The 22,278-nt window shown below is 45.6% G+C and overlaps 1 protein-coding gene across 4 annotated transcripts in view; it reads left to right on the forward strand.

Moving 5' to 3' along the window:
• The window catches only part of LOC142576673 (uncharacterized), a 334,510-nt gene that overhangs the window by 135,772 nt on the left and 176,460 nt on the right, over positions 1-22,278 (forward strand). For all 4 annotated transcript variants that reach the window (XM_075686902.1, XM_075686904.1, XM_075686905.1 and 1 more), the window contains exon 5: positions 16,124-16,354. In XM_075686902.1, coding sequence (XP_075543017.1) covers positions 16,124-16,354 — 231 coding nt within the window. The remainder of the gene's footprint in view (positions 1-16,123; positions 16,355-22,278) is intronic.

Here is a 22,278-nt window from a genome sequence, read left to right on the forward strand (position 1 = left end):
CTGTTGTGAACTTATGGGATGTGGAGCAAGAGCAAAGAAGGTCGTTGACAATCTTAGAAAGAAAACAGCGGCCTCTATCAGTGAGTAGCTGACGGGGGGCACCACGGTGTAGGATCACCTCATGAAGGAGAAAATCAGCCACATCAGTTGCGCAGCTCGTAAAGAGGGCCCGCGTTATGGCGTAACGTGGGGTATAGTTCGTCGCAACAGCCACCTACTTGTTGTCCGAGGATGAAGTTGGAAATGGGCCAAGGAGGTCCAGGCCGACACGGTAAAATGGCTCATTGGGGATATCTATAGGCTGAAGGTGCCCAGCGGGAGACAATGGAGGCTCCTTGCGGCGTTGGCAAAGTTCGCAGGCTGCGACGTAACTTCGAGCAGAGCAGTATAGCCCAGGCCAGAAAAATCGCCTGCGGACACGGTCGTGTGTACGGGAGACACCCAAATGACCAGCGGTGGCCACATCATGCAACTGCAAGAGAATCGTCGACCGCAGGTGCTGGAGAATGATGAGAAGCAGTTCAGCACCATGTGGACTCGTATTGCATCGGTATAAGGTCTCGGCTTGGAGAACAAACATACGAAGGGAAACGTCTTGTTGCTCCGAGGTAAGGCATTCGATGATGGATCGCGAATATGGGTCATGATGCTGCTTATCAGCGATGCGTGAGAAGTCGGCGATCAACAAAACGCAGGTATCTGCATCGGTTTCCGTGCCATCAGGAGGGTCGACAGGATAGCGGGAAAGGCAGTTGGCATCCTTATGTAGCCGCCCAGATTTATGGGAAACAGAAAAGGTGTACTCTTGCAGGCGTAAAGCCCTGTGGCCAAGACGGCCTGTCGGATCCTTGAGTGAGGATAGCCAACATAAGGCATGATGATCAGTCACGACAGTGAAATGCCTACCGAACAAGTAAGGGTGGAACTTAGCAATGGACCAAACAAGGGCCAAGCATTCACGTTCTGTTATGGAGTAGTTGCGCTCTGGTGCTGACAGAAGACAGCTAGCATATGCGATCACGCGATTGGTGTCCCGCTGTCGTTGGGACAACGTAGCGCCAATGCCATGGCCGCTTGCACCAGTGCGAACTTCTGTGTAGGCATGCGGATCAAAATGACCCACCAGGGGTGGATTGATAAGGCGACTGATAAGCGTTGAAAATGCTGCAGCCTGGTCGGGTCCCCAACGAAAAGTGGCGCCCTTTTTGAGGAGGTCTGTGAGAGGATGAGCAATTACGGCAAAATTCTGGATAAATCGACGAAAATAGGAACACAGCTTTAGGAAACTTCGGACATCGGTAGAAGAACGTGGAAGTGGAAACACGCCAATGGCACGAACTTTATCAGGATCAGGCTGGACGCCTGCAGCGTCAACCAAGTGACCAAGTACTTGGTCACTTGGTCACTGCCAAAGTTGTGGCTGAAATGGCATTTTGCAGAATTGAGTTGTAGGCCAGCTCGTCGGAAAACAGCAAGGATAGCTGAGGTGGCTCTCAAACATCGGTGAACAAACAACGACGTCATCAAGGTAGCAGAGGCACGTGGTCCATTTGAATCCGTGCAGAAGAGAGTCGATCACGTGCTCGAAGGTAGGAGGGGCATAGCACAGTCCGAAAGGCATCACTTTAAATTGGTAGAGACCATCTGGGGTGACGAAGGCTGTCTTTTCGCAATCTCGTTCATCCACTGCGATTTGCCAGTAGCCAGAGCAGAAATCAATCGATGAAAAATAACTGGCACCGTGTAAGCAGTCGGGCGCATCATCAATACGCAGAAGCGGATACACGTCCTTTTTGGTAATCTTATTAAGGTGACGGTAATCGATACAAAATCTCCAGGTGTTGTCCTTCTTTTTAACCAGAATGACAGGTGAAGCCCACGGACCGCAGGAAGGCTTGATATAATCTTTGGAGAGCATTTTGTCCACCTCCATTTGGATCACCTGTTGTTCAGCCGCAGACACACGGTAGGGATGCCGGTATATAGGAGGAGCATCACCAGGGTGGATTGGATGGGTGATGACATGGGTTCGACCTAGCGGGTGATTGACAAAATCAAAGATGTCTTCATAGGACATAAGAATGCGGCGAATGGTGTCGACATAAGCAGGTCGTAAATCAGTAGCTATCAATGGTGTAAACTTGTTGTTGCATGAAGTAGGAGGGGCAGAAGCTGCAGCAGTGTCGAATAGTGGTTCGGGCGTATGAGCAGCTACTCCACAGTCTTCCAAAGGGGACAGCACAATGAAGATACACCCTCAGGAAGCACTTGCAGACACGAACCAGAGTTCAGAAGAGGAAGCCACGCTTGGTTATTGACGAGAGTTACAATTTAGCTTGGTAGTGCTATTTGACGGGCCAGGAGGACATGGCAAAGTGGGGACACCACGAAAGGACCATCTTGAAGTGGTGGAGAAGGCGACATGTGAACGTAAGTCGCAGCAGCAGGTCGCTGTCGAACAAATTCAGTAGAACGAAGTCGGGACTTGTGGTCGTCGGTTGGGTCGGGAGAGTAATGGGGCAGTTCAAGGCGAAGGGTGTCGGTTGCACAGCCAATAAGTGCTGAATGGGCACTCGGAAAGTCGATTCCAAGAATCACTTCGTGGGGACACTCGGCTAGTACGGTGAACAGGGCTAACACTGGACGGCTGGCAATGGTAAAACAGGTGGTGCACATTCCCATCATGGCTGTTGTACTGCCATTAGCTACTCGGATGGCAGGCGACTCGGCAGGTGTCAGGACTTTACGGAAACGGCTATGAAGATCTGATCGCATATCCAATGATGAACTGATTGTTGTACACCTTCCTTTTTAATGATAATGGTAAGCTTCCAGTCAGGAGCTGACAATGTCTGCCGTATGCAATCCAACCCATTTTTATTCTTTTATGAATTTCCTTCTCATGATCAGGGTTCCCTGTGATTAATTGACCTAGGTAAACATATTCCTTCACAGGCTCTAGAGGCTGACTGGCAATCTTGAACTCTTGTTCTCTTGCCTGGCCATTCATCATTATCTTTGTCTTCTGTATATTAACCTTCAACCCCACTCTCACACTCTCTCTGTTAAGGTTTTCAATCATTTGTTGTAATTTGTCTGCAGTGTTGCTGAATAGAACAATGTCATCGGCCAACTGAAGGTTCCTGAGATATTCGCCGTCAATCCTTGCTCCTAAGCCTTCTCAGTTTAATAGTAGCTTAGATACTTCTTCCAAGCACGCATTGAATAGCATTGGAGAGATTGTGTCTCCTTATCGGACCCCTTTCTTTATAGGTATATTCCTGCTTTTCTTGTGTAGAATTAAGGTAGCTGTAGAACCTCTGTAGATATTTTCCAAGGTATTTACATAAGCCTTCTGTACTCCTTGATTACGTAATGCCGCTATGACTGCTGGTATCTCTACTGAATCAAATGCCTTTTCGTAATCTATGAAAGCTATTATATAGAGAGGCTTATTGTACTCCGCAGATTTCTCGATAACCGGATTAATGTCATGGATGTGATCCATTGTAGACTATCCCTTCCTGAAGCCAGCCTGTTCCCTTGGTTGACTAAAGTCCAGTGTTGTCCACATTCTATTGGAGATTATTTTGGTAAATATTTCATATAATACTGGGAATAGGCTAATGGGCGGGCTTATGATTTTTCAATTCTTTAACATCTCCCTTTTTGTGGATTAGTATAATGTTTGCATTCTTCCAGTTTTCTGGGACCTTTCCAGTCGATAGACACTTCGTATAAAGAGCCGCCAGTTTTCCAAGCATTATGTCTCCTCCATCTTTGATTAAGTAGACTGTTATCCATCTTCTTTCATATGCCATACCAACCATCTTTTCAAGTCATTCATTCCCACTAAGTCAGCAAGTTGGAATCACCTTCCCCTTTCTGTCGTCGAAATATCTGATAATTCTAAGTTCAAGGCTGCTTTAACTAACCTGCTGCTCTCATAAACACAACTAATTGTAGCATTGTCATCCTTCTAATTCTTGCTTAGCCCATTTTTTTTCTTTTCCTTTTTTGATCCCACCACACTTTGTTCTGTAGGCATATGTTACTGTTTACAGCAGCATTTCTTTTTCTTTCCCTTGTACTGTGCGCTATTTATTGTTGTTTTCCTTTATTGTATTGATGTAACCCTTTCTTTTTCTTTTTAGTTTTATACAAATTTACTGCTGTTCCTTTGTTTTCCACTTTATCGAATGTACCCACTCCCCTCTGTAATGCCCTTGGGTTCTGAGGGTAATGAAATACCTAAATAAATAAAAAACTGCAAAGCCACTGACAACGCTTGTGGGATGCTGAAATGAGCAATAAGCTTCACGCGATTAAGCTGAAGTTAGGTTTTGGGCCCCAAACTACGAAAACACGAAGAACAGCTGTCCTATTTACTCAACTCAGAATAGGACACGCATTTGGCACTCATAACTTTCTGTTGACCAGTAATGAGCCTCCAACCTATGGGTAACAGGCTGACCATCCTCCACGTCTTCCTGGAGTTTCGGGAAGCCAAAAGACAGAGCAAGAAATATTTTTGTCTTGCATACCGCTATGTGTCCCTCTTCATCTGCCTATGTTCCTTGGTAAAGAACCGACATTTAAGACCAAAGCAGTTCTTGCTTTCTTGAATGATGTTGTCCTACATGTTATAAGCCCATCAAATTCTTAGCGCATCCTCTTTCCAGAGGATGCCGCTGTGATAGTTGTTTTGTGTAGCACATGCCTTCAAGCCCTTGTGTTTCAAAGGCTCTGGTGAGGCAGTAGTGCTCTAGCCAGTGTTAGCATCTGATGTATTTTGTACATTGCATCGTCCTTTCACAATATATTTTAATGCTTATAGTACACATCATTAGTCATTGCCATAATCCTATTGCACGTAGATTTTATGCAATTTACAGCGGCCATGTTTAAGCCCCTTTACAGCTATGTCACATCAATTTCATAGAACTTGCCACTACACTGTGAACTCATTGACACTGGTATGGCGCTCTTTGGCCATACCGAGCCCTTGTGCCGCTAAACAGCACACATTCATTTGAGGAAATGGCGTTTGCAATGAGAGCTTGGGTTGTTGCATTGGCATTGCTCGAAGAGGAAGCAGAGCAGTTGGAGGTGTGAAACACATTTGAAGAGATGGCAAAAAGCTAATTCTGGCGTGGCTTTTGTCTCTCAAAATGAACAGTGTGTTGAACAACTCCCTCTGTCATGCCAAGACCCGGGGGCGCAGTTGGACATTGCAGTGTGACGACACATTGTTGTTGCCTCTTGAAAAATGTGCTACTATTCCTGTCACATTTTTTTTCCTGTGCGCGCCACCACTTGGCGACCATGCAGAAAAACTAATAGTAATAAGTTGTAGTAGTCCGACATGTTACTATTAGAGAACGTGCTTGAGATTGAGAAGAAAAAAATACATTTTTTTTTCATATAAATATTTTATTCATTCAAGAAGGTGAGAAACATTTCGTTTTTGTACCCAAGCAGACAACAAACGAGACACGTCAGCTTCCGGGGAGTTCACTGCTTGCCGATTGGCTGCGCTCTCTCTCTGGTTCTCCCAAATTTTGCTGGTCGCTCACTTTGTGATGTAGCAGCGACTGAACGTATTCAGTTTCGAACTGAAATCTTTGATCGCTCCCCGTTCTCTCTTGAGTATGCACTAACTGGCCCGTTTTGGCACTGTATAGTTCACGGGCTGTTTCTGGATAAATTTCTGTGCAGCCTCACTAATTAGCCTTTCAAAAAACTGGAAACTTCTGTTTACCAGGAATTTTGCTTGATGAGACAATGTTGCAGAAAATATAGTACGTGACACTGCTTTGAAGAAAATCACTTTCCTGTAAAGTTCAGCCATCTAATTTGCAAGTAGAGTTGAACTCCTTATAACCTAGTCACACTTCCAACCAAAACTTTGTTATATCAACAATTTCAATAAAGCAAGCATCTGGGTTTGTCTTAGCAATTAAAATAACTCGCTGCCTCTTAGAACAGTTCTTATATGTAAACCTAGTCAGCTAGCACTCGAAGCAAATGCCCACATTTAACACAGATAATAACTAAGTTTGCAGAAATCATGCTAGTTGCCATTTTGTCTCTTAACTGCGCAGCTGGGGTAAGCAATGAATATTGATGGAGGTAGCGTATATGATCAGCACACATCAGCTGGAAATTTTATCTGTAGGTGAAACAGCCTCTTAAAGGAGCCATGACTCCAAATTTTCTACCTTTAATTATGCAATGCATGTTCAACCGTACACATCTGAGAGCAAACTGGCAAACTTTGAGCACATTCATTGCAGTAGAAAATTTGAATTTTGTTATAGTATCACAGCTTAACTGTATGGCAGTCTGGCAACACGATTGACAATATGAACTGCATTTTGCAGGGTACACATATGGATTATTTTTTCATGTTGTTCTCGGTGGGTAGTCCAGAGACAGTTTCTGCAGGTGTTTCTCATTTGTGCTGTTTTAACGCCATAGTGTTAAGGGCTCTGTGTCGCAGAAAATCCGGTGTCGGCATCCAGCCTCGGATGTCGGTTTGGCAAAAGATTTTCGAACAAGCCATACCCAGGCTCTCCATGTGGCGCAAGGAAGCTACTGAACTAATTAAATTTCTCAAGCTAAAATATGTCGAAAAATTGTAAAGTACGACTTACGCACAACCTGCAGACTGATTAACGTGAGATTGCAATATGGCGATACAAGAAAACATAATTCTGTCGCTCGAAAACTAAAAAAAAAAAAACCCTGTTCCAGCGTTTCACCATTCATAGACCGGCCATGGCGTCCGCCATTTGTGCACGTCGGTGCATGAGAATGTCGAGGGGGGAGGGGGGGCACGTAGGGGCACGCCCGATTCCTTGCAATACCTCCAGATGGCGCTCGCCTCCGCTGTATCGCGGCCCACACATGAGGCTGCGTTTCTACCAGAAAGCCCGCCTTTGTGCATAGCTTTGCGCCCAGCATTTCCCAGTTAACATTACGGTTACATACGCTCCAGTTGCAGGGAAACATGAGAAGCAGTCGGGGATCTTTGAATGCGATCGCATTCCACTCTTAAAGGCGAAGCTTAAGCGTCCTCCATCTTTTTCTTGTATAAGGGAAACAATTGCAGGCACAATGGCAATGCAATGGCTGGACTGTTGGGGGCCAGAGCATCCTGCATGCTTGCGATTCAGGAATGTTTCGGAGCAGATGGCATGGTACTGCCTTCACACTCTTCGACTTCACACAAGCCATGCCGAAAGGGCGGCTGCTGTCGGCCTTCGAAGCAGCAATTTCAGATTGAAATTTAGGGTTAAAATGTGTGCTGAGAGAGCAGATTCTCGGTATGTTTAACCATACTCTACCCCCAGCTACAATGATAAATTAAAGATAGTTTGAGGACCACGTCATGATCAGTTAGGACAAAAACAAACTAAGCAATGCATTCACAAGAAGCAAGGGAGTGCACAGGACGAGGGCTGCAGCATGCTGGGCAGATCACACGTCTGCAAAGCGCGAGGGCGAAAGTCCTTGCTCCTATTTTTTTTTTTAGAATAATAAGGTACATACAGGTGATCACAAATATACACTATTTTTCCATGTAGTCCCCACAGCGGTTCAGACAGTCATCCCATCGCAGCACTAAATTTGAGATGCCCCTGTGGTATAATTCGTCCGGCTGATTAGGGAACCACTGTTGTGCTGTCTTTGCCTCATCGCTGCATGTTTGTTGCTGTCCTGACAGGAACTTCAGCCGCCTAAAAATTCAGAAATCACTAGGGCCGAAGTCTGGACTGCTTAGTGGGTGGTCCAGACTCTCCCAGTTGTTGTCGTCAGTCAGCGATGCAGGCAGCCTCCCCGAACCCTCATTATCATGCAAGTCTTTACAGCCTCTTGCGAAATCGCAACACCACCAGCTCACACTTCTCATGGGTGAGAAACCTTTCTCCGTATGTGGGCTGCATTTCCTTGTGGATTTCAATGGACATTCGTCCCTTGCTCTATAGAAAACGAATCACACTTCGTTGCTCGTACATCATGGACGTGTGAAGCACAACCGTCATCTTCAACAACTGACAGCAGCGCCGTGCTGCAGAGCTACTGGCAGATAAGGCCGGGCCGATCCAAGAAAGATCCACCGCTGGGAATAGATATGTTGAGTTCACATTTACAGCCGTAATTTGGCCAAAAAGAAAGGGGCGGGGGGGCAATTACTTTCTGATTCACTGTCGTATCAAACTGCTTCACAGTGCAAGAGCAGGTGAAGCTCTCACGGGTGCCCTGTCTTTTGCTGGAGGCATGAACACCTGTACATCAGACACCTTTTGAAACATCACCAATTGTGACTTGGATAAATCATCCAGTGTGCAAAATGGTCATTGCAGACCTGCCAAGTTTTACGATTTTATCGTAAAGTGCCCGATTTTCAGCACATTTTGCGAGTACCGTAATGACAACTATATTTTTTATGATTTTTCATGTTTCGTGCTGAAAACTTCGCAAAATGAATGTTGGCCTGCACAATGAAAGGGCTGTGTCTCGCCATCTCGCGAGGCCACGCTGGCAACACTTTATCAACTTGTATCTGGCTTGAGCCAAAGCCGAAGACCGTTGATTTCGCGAAATGTGCTTGCTTTTCTTTGTTTTCCCATGGGCTTCGTGTGGTGCATTGTATATGTTTCTTTGTTTTTTGCCAGAGCTGTAACGAATCCATTGCAAGCTGCTCACGATATATCTGAGAAGGACTACTTCTAAGTGTTTATCGCTAGTTATTCAACTGACTTTCCATTTATGAAGATGTCACATAATGGTGAACACTATGCATTTTGTACTTTGTGCTGCTGTGATGTGACCACTGCGCATGCTGGTCGCCAGGACATTGTGCTTCATCATAATGCGAACAAACACAAAGACTCGGTGAAACTAGTGGACTCCAACATGAAACTTGGAGGGTACTTCAGCAGAGCGGATCTCACTACTACAACTCGAGAGGAGTGCTTTTTTACTTCGTGCCTGATTGAACACAACGTGCCATTCATAACTGCTGATCATGCTGGAGATCTCTTTAGGAAAATGTTCAATGATTTGAAGGAAGCCAAAAACTACGCCTGTGCACGTGTCATATGTAAGAGGCATGGGGCACAAAAAGAAGAGAAGAGGACGATGTACGCCGACCGTTCCAAACGGCACGAGCCCTCGAGGCGCGTGACGTGAGGTGTGATCGAAGGAGAAGCGGCGCCAAGCTGGGATTATCGATGTGGCTCTGGGCCAAGAAGGTTGGAGCGCCAGCTTCGCACCGGCCACGGGAGCCATGGAGGTTCGGACTGGCCCGTGACGCTGGCTATCCAGAGCGTGGCCGTCGACCTCGGCGACGTTCGAGCGAGGCTCTCTGGACCTGCTGCAGCCTCCCACGGTGCTGCCGGTCACTCCAGGAATTAGATCCCCCTTCTTCGGCAGACCAGCACGAACGGTAGTCCCCGGGGCTTCTCGTCGGCACTCGAAGAGATAGCGGCGGAGCCCGGCGGTAGGCCTAACCAGGAAGGTTGGAGTGCAACGCCACAGACATAGTTCGTGGCATTGACGTCCGAGACGGAGAAGCTGGCTGGTTGATGCCACGACAACAAAGCTTACAAGTCAGCAGGAGCACCAACTGGGATCAAGAGCCGACGCTCATCGGACTTGGAGTTATGTGCGACAACGGCGCTTTGTAAGAGCGTTCCTTTTTGTTAGCGTGCAGCCTTAGGCCAGGGTTGCCGGACTTACGTGTGAAACGCACTAAGGACGTACGTAGGCAAGGATAAGGACATTGTTTTGGCTATGCAAGTGTGGAGTTTTATATTTTTGCCAATTGAGTTTTGACTTTTCCTTTTCGAGTTTTGACTTTTGTATTTCGAGTTTGGGTAAATTAAAATCTGTTTTCTGTGCTCGCCTGCGTCTCCCGACTCCATCTCTCCCAACATCCGCACGGCCCTGAGATCAGTGACAGCACGTACAAAGACCACTGCAATTGTGAAGGAAATGGCCAACAATGCGATCGACGAGGTGATAAGCCACCTAAAGCAGGCTCTGTTCTCGGTCGCCACTGATGGGAGCAATGACACCAGCAAGGATGCAAAACTTTATCCCATCGTGGTGACATTCTGTGACAGGACTGTTCGCACTGCCTTGCTTGCGATGCCTGCTCTCGAAGGCAACTCCATGGGACGAAACATTGTTGCGCTTGTTGTGGTCACACTAATGAGCAAGATCATACCGCCCCAGAACTGCATCAGTATGGCATGTGATAACATGCCAGTCATGATTGGAACGAAGAATGGAGTTGCTGCTGTGCTCAAAGAAAGTCATGAGAACATCGCCATTGTAGGAAGTTGTTGCCATTCGATCAATCTGGCGGCACAGGAAGGCTCAGCATGCGTTCCAGTGAATGCCGATGGGGTAATAGTTGATGTTTTCTACTACCTCGAGAAAAGCTCAAAAAGGAAGGACAAGGTGAAAGTTTTCAAGTCTCTCCACGATGTAGAGGCCAAAAAGATATTGAAGCATGTCAGCACTAGGTGGCTGTCACTCAGCAGGAGCCTGAAACGGGTTGTGGAGCCGTGTCAGCCACTGCTTCACTTGTTCCATGGTGAAGTAAGGCCATCTGGACAGGTCTTGAAGCTACCCATGAAACCATGCGACCTCAGGACTGACCCTCACAAGCATGCAAAGAAATCAGAGAGCAATCATCAGAGCAAAAGACGAAGACTGGACACCAATGTCCCTGTCGGATACAGCTTCTTCTAAGTGAGTCCAAAACTGCCCAGTTGGCAAGACCTTGAACAGAGAAGAAAGGTTATTCGTGTTCCTTTTGTCAGAGGTCAACAGGGCATATTGTGACTTCTTGCTGTTGGTAATTCCAGAGTTCGAAAAGGCGAATGTGTTCCTGCAGTCTGGAGCCCCTCAAGTACATCTGCTCCGAGAAGTGCTTAGCAACCTGCAGAGAGCTGATGTTGCGGTTTGTCAAACGTTCAGTTACCAAAGGATCGATCTGCTGACCAACGTTGACTACATGTCTCCTGCCAACCAAAGAGATGATGAAGACCTAGTAATTGGCAGTCAGACCACAGAGAGCTAGCAAAGCCTTAAGAAGCGAGAGAAGAGTTTTTACACGAATCAGAAGGTTCATCGTGACAGCAACAGAGTATGTGATCTTCAAATTTCCACTGAAGTGTGAACTGTTGAAGAGTGCAGAAGTGGCAAGGCTTGCTTCGTTTGAACAAGCCATATTTGCTGATATCAAGTACCTAATCAACCGCTTCCCAGTGCTTGTACCAGTTCAAGAGGGGCAAAGTATGAATTCTACTTTGGAGGACGTTCAGGGCGAGTTTGAAGTAACTAAGCAGGAGCGGATTGACGAACAGTGGCGTGTGGTCTCCGATCTTCGAGAAGTGGATGGTACTGTGGATATGGATAGTACTGTCTTTAAAAAGACAGTAGAGCAGTAGCTTGTTGCAAGATGTGTCCAATCGGGGAAGTGCCATGAGCAGGTGTTTGATAAAGACTTTCTGAGGACGGCCAAGGCTGCAACGGCCTCTGTGCTAGCCCACCCCTCCACTGCCAAGATGTCAGAACCTTGTGTGCCTCTTTTATGATATGTTTGTTATTTATTTTATTCAGCTAAGTGAGTTTTGGAGAAATAAAATGGCATTTCAGTATTCTTCTATGCAATTTTAGTATTTTTTGGCATCTTCTGTAGTACTTGTTGCAGTGTGGGGTTGGCAGGTCTGTCATTGTAAATGGTGGTGCAGCAAACAAGAAAAAGAAAAAAAAGGGGGCCTGGCTTGTAGCATGTACTTGACTCGGTCCCTTGACTTTGATATGGGAGAAGGCAGTGAACGAATGTCGTTTACGGATGCTTAGTGAGGCAAAAAGCACAGATGTTGATGTTGGCAGCGGAGCTCACCTCATGGTGGCATTGCGATGTGATACTTGAATTTCTCCTGTCCTTTCTATAAAGAACTGATTTAAAAAATTCTTATTGTAAATTGCTTCCTAGACGTAGTTTTACAACTTCCAGCCTATTACCAAAATTTCCGATGGGGCCTGGGTGAGGGGCCCTTTAACTCTTTCCGTACCGTGCCCACTGGGAATCGTTAGCCCCCTAACGATGGTTTAAAACGCCATGTTCGAGACCTTCCACACCGCTCATGGACGCACTGCACTGTCAGAGTTGAAGGAGAACTATATTGTTTTCTAAGCAGTTCGCTTTTTCCCCACCAGCCGTTAATTTTTGAACACGCTCCGAAGTTTCGCAATCGTGAACATAGGAAGCAAGAATGGTCGCCTCCAGGAGTGGCGTGCACGCTTCGAAAGATCACAGATCTTGCGATTTCGCTGTGTTTGTGGCTGATTTTATCGAAGCATCGAGCAACGGCAAGTCTGAGGATGCTGCCTTTACGTCGGTCTTTGACTCTGAGAGCGACGACGATGCAAGCCAGCCCGGAACATTGGGGGCCGCAGCCCGGTACGCCAAGCTCTATTGCTTGCACTTAAATTTTGTGGTATAATACCTGTTCAATGAAAAATTATGATTTTTTCGAAGATAGTGCCGCCTATTAGACGGCAAAACATTTTGTATATCTCATAATTTTTGTTAAATAAGTTCCTTAGTAGGTACAAGTGTGTCTTTGCAAACTTTGTTCAATTTTATCCTGCAATTTTGATTTTGGCAATTCATATCTTTTTTATCATATGCAACTCATTAGCAAGATCTTTATGCCTGAAAAGTGCATTCATTCTGCTTTTTGCTTATGTATTACATGAAATATTGAGTGCAGTAGTTGCCACTCCTTCAGAAAAGAAAAATCTGGCTTACCCTACAGGAAGCACCTGTTTTCCCCATGGTAGGGAAGGAGTTAAGGGGCCTTTCACCAGATCTGGCCATCTTGAGCTGACAAGTGCAGTGCATATAGAGTGCGCTGACGATTGTGGCTGCTAAGTATTACATCCCTACGCACCAGCTGGAGAGCCAACCTATATCGTGCGAGTGCATCTACATACATGGCAGTGCTATGGCATCACTCGTAGTAACACTTGAAACACTTGACCTTGAGTATTAATCAAGGCAACATCAGTTATTTGTTTAATTTGTTGCTTCAATAGATGAATTAAAGTTTAGAGAAATAATAGAACATCCAAACTGAATGTCTGTGTGTTTTTGTTTTACTTCATACCATAGCAAGAGTGATGTACTTCAGTTTTGTCAGCTTGTCCCCACGTCATTCAGTCGTGTATGCAAAGAATGAAACTGACCTTTTATACACTGTTCCAGCACTGCGATCATTCTCTTTCATCGTCTCGTGCCTGCCTCATTACTTGTGATTGTCGCACTGATCAAGTGTTTTCGTGCAAGGCGTGCAAAATTGTCTGCCATGTGAAACGAGGCAAACGCAACAGCTCGCGCGCGGGACCGTCACTGGGAGTGTGCTACACGGCAAAGAGAGAGACAGAGAGAAAAAAAGGGAAGGCGGGACCTGTGACGTATTCATCACACGGTCGTCCGGCTCCTGTATGGCGGAATAAAGAAAAGAAATTCCGCTTCCAGAGGTTAAACGGTGGCAAGCGGAGAGAGCGCCTCGGTTGGTGGTGACGGTCGCCTCCTGAAATCATGGGTGCCTGCTTCTTCAAATATTTGTGTCTCTCCTATTAATGAACTAATTAAAAAAAATTGTTGCAATTGAACATTCCTTAGAGGGCACATAACAACTTCCAGCATATAACCAAAATTTGCTATGTGGTTTGGTGAGGGGCCCTTTAAGGGTTGTTGGGACACTTGAAAGTTGTGGTTAACGAGGAAAGAGGCTGTTACAGCCAACTAGAACTGCTGGGCACACTCTGTAAGTGGAATTTCACCACAAAAAAGAATACTCACACAAACACACAAGATGCATGCACATGCATGTGTGTGTATGTACGTGTGTTAGTGAGTAGATGCTCAGAGCACTCAAGAATGTGTCATATATATGTACAATCATGTGTCATACTTAGATTTATAATCGTAGGCTTAAAAACATCCAACGATTAAGATACACCTTAATGTGAAATTTTAGTACAGTGTATTTGGATTTCCATTTTGCTATATATTGTGGCAAAGAATTTGATGCCGAAATCACCGCACCGACTGGCAGTGGGCGAGTGTTGTCAGCATCTTCGCAGAGGGAGGGGCAGTATGGGAATGCTGGCATGATAAGTAACATCAGAGCCAGTTGTTGTAGAAGACGATGACAAATGTGCCAGCAGTGGCGTGCGCACATTCGCACGGTTACGCCGATGCCGATGCTCAACCCAAGAGCGGATGCCTAAGAGCAGCGCTCTAAAATTTTAGAGCACTGCTCTCTTAGGTGCCCGTTCCTGTGTTTAGTGTCGACACCCTCGGCGTAACCAAGCGAAAAAGCACAACGAAAGATGACATAGTGAAGGCGGAGTGCAGTGAGGGATGAAATACAGCAATAGCGAAGAGAGCGCGAGGAGGAAAGCAGAGGAGGGTGCAGCAGAACCATGAAGTGGAAAGAAGAAGAGGGTATGGCAAAAGCTTGGGAAGAAAACAGGCTGTGTGGCGCCAACTGTTACGAGATGGCATCAGAGTAGCGCGTCGTCGTCTGTTCACCAATGGCATGCGGCAGGTGCGTCCAACGATACCATAAATGGAAACAAAGTACTGCATGAGCAGAGGTGTGTTTGCAGTGGATGCTGTAAATCGTGCCCACGTGTCACCCACACAATTCCTCTCGTGATATCCCAATTAGTGAGCCAATCGTGCCACACTTCGTTCCGTTTGCAATATGCCTCACGAGGGAGGTTGTCCGCGCCAGCCAATATATTGTCAGGCAGTGGTGATGGTGAAGAAGGCAGCAAAACTGTGAATGACGAAACCAGCATTTTATTGGGCGAACCTGTGCCCTTAAAAGTGTGGGGTTCTCCTTCCGCACTCTTGGGACAAAAGAACGACAACACAGTAGTGCAAACAATCACAAGGGCATTTATTGCACCTTTCATAGATCAATGCCTGCTAGCCGAGTTGCTATCGACAAAACATGCCGATGGGCGCGCGACAAATCTAGAAGTCCGACTCACCGCGACCGGAAAACGAGCAAATATGTTCGCCCTATGCTGGATCCCAATGCCTGGTCGTTCGCGTGTACGGTCACGCCAACGGTGGCGCGTTCGAAGGCAGGCCACGCGAGGCGGTCTCGCAGAAGCATGGGTCGGCGTGCGCGCGCGGGACGTCCTCGCTGTTAGCCGACCCGCCGGGAAAGAGACAGCCCGTCCTCCCCTGCGCCCCCAAGTAACCCTGCCGTGAGGCGGCGTTAGCAACGCAACACTCGCGCCATCTCTCGCACTGCGCCCCAACCACATCGACCGCCGCGGGCATCACGCAGGCCACGCGGCGAAGCCGGATTACAGGAGACGCGCCATGCGGGAAAAACATATCAGGGGACGCGCGAGAGTCGCGCATCCCCACAAAAGCAAGTTACACTCAAAGAACAACGATAGCAGTGAACACAGTCAGCGATTGTCCAAAATCTGATTTGCCAATCAAGCGCGTGGACTTTTGTACATGAGTCATGGAAGATCCAGAGCAATCGCTGGTGCCCGCGTGTCTTCCAGAAAGTTCTACACAATTAAATTACACAAGCTTCGATGACAACAGACAGCATATAGAACCATCAACAACATTAGAGAAACTTCTGATGCACACAGGCGCGTCCCGTACTGATAACATCTGTTAGACGCCAAAAGCGGTCACCCGTAAAAGATCAACAAGTACACGTGTCAATATCATGAAATGAAACACGTATATAGCTGTGCTACAATTTTGCGTTAGAGAGCATTGCAACCATGTTTGAATTTTTTTCTGACTGCAAGAAGGACAGGCACATCTGGGGTGAAGCCATTTAGATGGGGGGCCATGTGATTTGAAATAGACAAAAGCCTAGGCAGCGGCATCTTGTGGTTTAGAATGCACGCTCTGAGTAATGTGGCAATAAGGTCATATTGCACGAGATGGCACCACTATGGTGTTTCTGGTATTGGGAACATTTTGAGTTGTTCCATGGAGCAATATCCCACACGGTCGCAGCAGGCATTTTCGTGTGTGCAGGTGAAGTACGGCCGGCTGCGGGCGCACCTGGTGGAGCGTGAGTGTCTCAAGGAGCAGCAGCAGCCGGGTCCCAAGGGTCCCCTAGCGCCCATCCCCGAGGACGAGGCAGACTCCCCGGATGGGGAGCTGCCTCCATGTGTGCGTGATTCCCCGCTCCTGATGGGGCTGCACCTGGAGGCCCAGAGGCTGCAGCAGGAGCTATGCAGGGCGCAGCGCGCCTACTGGGACCTGGTAGGTTTGTGCTTTCAATGACCTAGTTGTTAACAGCACAAATCAGGCAACAACACACAGTGCTTGTTATAAAGAATATACAGTGATTATCTGGTGTTCATCTGCTAGGCCTGTTTGCCACTGCTGCTCCTTGTCTCTGAATGAGTGCCACAGGACGCTTTTCACTGTTTTCCTCCTGTGTGCATTTCATTCCATGTCTGTTTGAAGAGGCACTCACTGACCGCAAGCTTGATGCATTGTACAGTCAAACCCGCTTATAGCAGTATTCAAGTGCCACGAAAATACCATCGTTCTAACCAATAATTGTTATAACTGGGTTGCATGAAAACGTCATAATAGGGGGATGGCAGAGCTGATGTGAGAAAACTATAATAGCAGGGAAGTCAGTTTCCCTACCCAGCACCTTCCTCCAACCAGCTGCTGATTGTGTTCACTCGTTTAACCTTTTCAGGGTTGATTTTTTTTTTTTATTGCAGATTCCAATTCTTCTGAGGGACCTATTTCGAAAAAAATTTACCGTAATTTTTCTAGGGTGACCGTGAAGTGAGAAAAAATTATTTTGCATTCGTATATGTGTACTGTTTATTCATGAATAACAACAATAAAAGGATGAAATAAACTTATAAGAATTAAAAATTTGATGCATTGTTATACACATAAGGCCTAGAAAATGTGCACACGAGAATATTTCGCAAGTGTCAAACGTTCCTGCTCTTACACTAATATTTACGTCCATAGCGTAATCGAACTGTGTAGGTCAGCACACTCGAGAAAACTGTGTGGTTGTGTGCCCATCAAGAAAGCAAAATGTGTCACAAACTTCAGCTAATCTTCATCTTATCGCCAACCAGAGGCAATTAGTTTTTGCATGTCTCCAAAAAAAGAAAAGGAAACGCAAGCACAGCGGCATCCTTCCTATGCGCACCCCTGCGAGCTCTAAACGAGTGAGAAACAGGCGGTTGCCCTGTGAGCGATTGGTAACGAGATAGCCATCAGTTTTGTGAGCGCAAGAAGCCGAAACCACCCATGGAACAAAACCCAAACCGCCACGAGAGGTTCATTTGAGGGATTGCCAGTCGTTTGTGCACAGGTGCGAGTAAGAGCTGACACGAGAGAGAAAATCTGTGGGCTTTTGTTCCTTGAATATATGACTCTGTCTAGGCACTATGAAGGAGGTTTCTTAGCATGTGTTGTATGCGTTTGTCCCCTAGACATGACGGCGATGTGGAGTGGGGTCGAGTTTGTTTATGCTCCACCACTGGCTGCCTGCGCGGTGAGGCAGTGGGCACGGACGCCCCATTTGGTGATCGCTGTGTCTGAAAGGGCAAGGTTCTGACTGGTGTAGTATAAGTCGTGGGTCGCTTTTTTCGTGGCAATGAGAGAGATTTTTAATAAGCACTGCTCCAGGAGGGCACATGTTTTTTTAAATTGTTTTATTTTATTTTCACAATACTGCAGACATCTGCCCAAGCAGGAGGGGGCTACGTGAGCAAATACAGAAAAAAAGCAAACATACAAATATATACAAGGGATACAGTCAACAAGATTCATCAAGTGGGTGGTTGTAACCAGTGGGAATTTCCAGGTAGGGCATTCCAATCATTGTTTTCAGAAAAAATGAGTTTTTGAAAAGGTTTGTTCGTGCAAAGATCGGCTTTAAATACTGGCTGTGTTTGTGGCGGGAAATTTAAGGTGTGTCCTTAATAATATAGTCACGCGGTTGTATTCCTAGTTTCCCGTAATAAAGCTGGCAAAAGAAATTTAATCTGGCAGTTTTTCTTCGATCAGTTAGTGGTTCCAAGTTTGCGGCTTCCAGCATACTCATTGGGGAATCACGTCGTTTGAAGCGCTTATAAAGGAAGCGCACAGCTAGCATTTGAATTCTTTCTAGTTTTTCGATACCTACCACTGTGTGAGGATCCCAAACGATACTCGAATATTTTAAGAGAAGCTTAACGTATGTTTTATAGGCTTTTAATCTTAATGAGGATGTGGTGTCACCTAATTTAAACTTTAGAAATCGTAATCTTTTTTTGGGCTGCACAGGTTATATTGTCTATGTGAGGCACCCAGGATACATGTGAAGTTAAAGTTATCCCCAAGTATTTGCAGCTTTCTACTTTCCTAAGCTTATCATCCTTTATTTTGTACAAGTATTCTAGCTTTCATAACTTATTTGTAATACACATATGCACTGTTTTGTCATAATTAATAACCATATCCCATTCATTGCACTATTCTGCCAACCTATCCAAGGCTTCTTCCAGAAAAAGCTGATCAGAGACAGTTCGAATGTTGCTAAATATAATACAATCATCTGCAAACAATTTGACACGAACAGGTGATTCCACAATTTTAACTAGGTCGTTAATATAAATATTAAACAGTACTAGACCCAGCACGGATCCCTGAGGTACGCCTGAAGTTACTCCCCAAAACCGGGAGCATGATCCATTTATTTCCACATACTGCTTACGACCAGTCAGGTATGAAATTACCCAGTTTATGATCTGTAGGGGTATACTGAGAAGTTTCATTCTATATATTAGTTTTGAATGAGGGACTCTGTCGAAAGCCTTAGAATAATCTAAGAAAATAGCGTCAACTTGACCGCCCCCATCAAGCACGGAAGCGAGCCCATGGACAGTGACTACTAACTGTGTGGTTGTGGAGTAACCTTGTCTAAAACCATACTGATTAGCCGTGAGCATATTATTTCTTAGCATAGCTTCTATGAAGACGTGGAATCGGCGATGGGTAGAGTGAAAACAAAATACACTATACTAATGGGCGACTTTAATGCCAAGGTAGGCAAGAAGCAGGCTGGAGACAAGGCAGTGGGGGAATATGGCATAGGCACTAGGAATAGCAGGGGACAGTTATTAGTAGAGTTTGCGGAACAGAATAATATGCGGATAATGAATACCTTCTTCCGCAAGCGGGATAGCCGAAAGTGGACGTGGAGGAGCCCGAACGGCGAGACCAGAAATGAAATAGACTTCATACTCTGCGCTAACCCTGGCATCATACACGATGTGGACGTGCTCGGCAAGGTGCGCTGCGGTGACCACAGGATGGTAAGAACTCGAATTAGCCTAGACCTGAGGAGGAAACGGAAGAAACTGGTACATAAGAAGCCGATCAATGAGTTAGCGGTAAGAGGGAAAATAGAGGAATTCCAGATCAAGCTACAGAACAGGTATTCGGCTTTAACTCAGGAAGAGGACCTTAGTGTTGAAGCAATGAACGACAATCTTGTGGGCATCATTAAGGAGTGTGCAATAGAAGTCCGTGGTAATTCCGTTAGACAGGATACCAGTAAGCGATCGCAGGAGACAAAAGATCTGATCAAGAAACGCCAATGTATGAAAGCGTCTAACCCTACAGCTAGAATAGAACTGGCAGAATTTTCGAAGTTAATCAACAAGTGTAAGACAGCTGACATAAGGAAGTATAATATGGATAGAATTGAACATGCTCTCAGGAACGGAGGAAGCCTAAAAGCAGTGAAGAAGAAAATAGGAATTGGCAAGAATCAGATGTATGCATTAAAAGACAAAGCTGGCATAATCATTTCTAATATGGATGAGATAGTTCAAGTGGCTGAGGAGTTCTATAGAGATTTATTCAGTACCAGTGGCACCCACGACGATAATGGAAGAGAGAATAGTCTACAAGAATTCGAAATCCCACAAGTAACGCCGGAAGAAGTAAAGAAAGCCTTGGGAGCTATGCGAAGGTGGAAGGCAGCAGGGGAGGATCAGGTAACAGCAGATTTGTTGAAAGATGGGGGGCAAATTGTTCTAGAGAAACTGGCCACCCTGTATACGCAATGCCTCATGACTTCGAGCGTACCGGAATCTTGGAAAAACGCTAGCATAATCCGAATCCATGAGAAAGAGGACGCCAAAGACTTGAAAAATTATGGGCCTATCAGCTTACTGTCCGTTGCCTACAAAGTATGTACTAAGGTAATTGCAAATATAATCAGGAACACCTTAGACTTCCGTCAACCAAAGGACCAGGCAGGATTCCGTAAAGGCTACTCAACAATAGACCATATTCACACTATCAATCAGGTGATAGAGAAATGTGCGGAATATAACCAACCCTTATATATAGCTTTCATTGATTACGAGAAAGCGTTTGATTCTGTCGAAACCTCAGCAGTCATGGAGGCATTACGGAACCAGGTTGTAGACGAGCCATATGTAAAAATACTGAAAGATATCTATAGTGGCTCCACAGCCACTGTAGTCCTCCATAAACAAAGCAACAAAATCCCAATAAAGAAAGGCGTCAGGCAGGGAGATACGATCTCTCCAATGCTATTCACAGCATGTTTACAGGAGGTATTCAGAGAACTGGATTGGGAAGAATTGGGGATAAAAGTTAATGGAGAATACCTTAGTAACTTGCGATTCGCTGATGATATTGCCTTGCTTAGTAACTCAGGGGACCAATTGCAATGCATGCTCACTGATTTGGAGAGGCAAAGCAGAAGAGTGGGTCTAAAAATTAATCTGCAGAAAACTAAATTAATGTTTAACAGTCTCGGAAGAGAACAGCAATTTACAATAGGTAGCGAGGCACTAGAAGCAGTAAGGGAATACATCTACTTAGGGCAGGTAGTGACGGCAGATTCGGATCATGAGACGGAAATAATCAGAAGAATAAGAATGGGCTGGGGTGCGTTTGGCAGGCATTCTCAGATCATGAACAGTAGGTTGCCGTTATCCCTCAAGAGAAAAGTGTATAACAGCTGTGTCTTACCAGTACTCACCTACGGGGCAGAAACCTGGAGGCTTAGGAAAAGGGGTTCTACTCAAATTGAGAACGACGCAACAAGCTATGGAAAGAAGAATGATAGGTGTAACGTTAAGGGATAAGAAAAGAGCAGACTGGGTGAGGGAACAAATGCGAGTTAATGACATCTTAGTTGAAATCAAGAAAAAGAAATGGGCATGGGCAGGACATGTAATGAGGAGGGAAGATAACCAATGGTCATTAAGGGTTACGGACTGGATTCCAAGGGAAGGGAAGCGTAGCAGGGCGCGGCAGAAAGTTAGGTGGGCGGATGAGATTAAGAAGTTTGCAGGGACGACATGGCCACAATTAGTACATGACCAGGGTTGTTGGAGAAGTATGGGAGAGGCCTTTGCCCTGCAGTGGGCGTAGCCAGGCTGATGATGATGATATTATTTCTCTCCAAAAAATTATTCAGGTAAGTGACTATGATGTGTTCTAAAGTTTTGCAGCAGCAACAGGTGAGTGATATTGGTCTGTAATTACTTACAGAAGATCGGAGACCATTCTTAAAAACTGGTATTACTCGTGCCAAATGCCAATCGTCGGGAACAGTACCACAGGCTAAAGGTTTAGTAAAAATAATGACCAAGCATCGAGCTAATACTTCTGAATATATTTTAAGAAAAGCAGGAGGAATGTCGTCTGGCCCTGTAGCTTTCTTTGCGTCGAACCGTTGGAGAAGCTCAGCCACACCCTCAATAGTTACGCTGATCACATCTGGGCTGTCAAATATCTGCCTCTCGGCAACACTAGTGCTCAAAGTGGAATAAACACTTTGGAAAAATGCATTAAACGCTTCAGCTATTTTCTTTGCATCTGTAATTACTACTTCACCATCGCATATTTCCCACGAAAGCTGGGAATCTTTGTTAGATAGGTATTGCCAAAATTTTGGGGAGTTCTGAGAGGCAAATTGACCAAGTGTTTCCGTAAAATAATGTTCCCTTGCCTTCTTCAGTTTTAGAGCCAAGTCATTTGCCATCGTGCTAACAATTGTCCTGTCATAATCTTTAGATTTTCGGTATCGTTTTATTTTACGTTTGAGATGAATGGCGTCTCTGTTTATCCAAGAATTCTGTCTGCCGATCTTTTTTGTTTTATCTGGAATGAATTTT

This window comes from Dermacentor variabilis, chromosome 3, assembly GCF_050947875.1.
Source record: "Dermacentor variabilis isolate Ectoservices chromosome 3, ASM5094787v1, whole genome shotgun sequence".
Lineage (NCBI taxonomy): Eukaryota > Metazoa > Arthropoda > Arachnida > Ixodida > Ixodidae > Dermacentor > Dermacentor variabilis.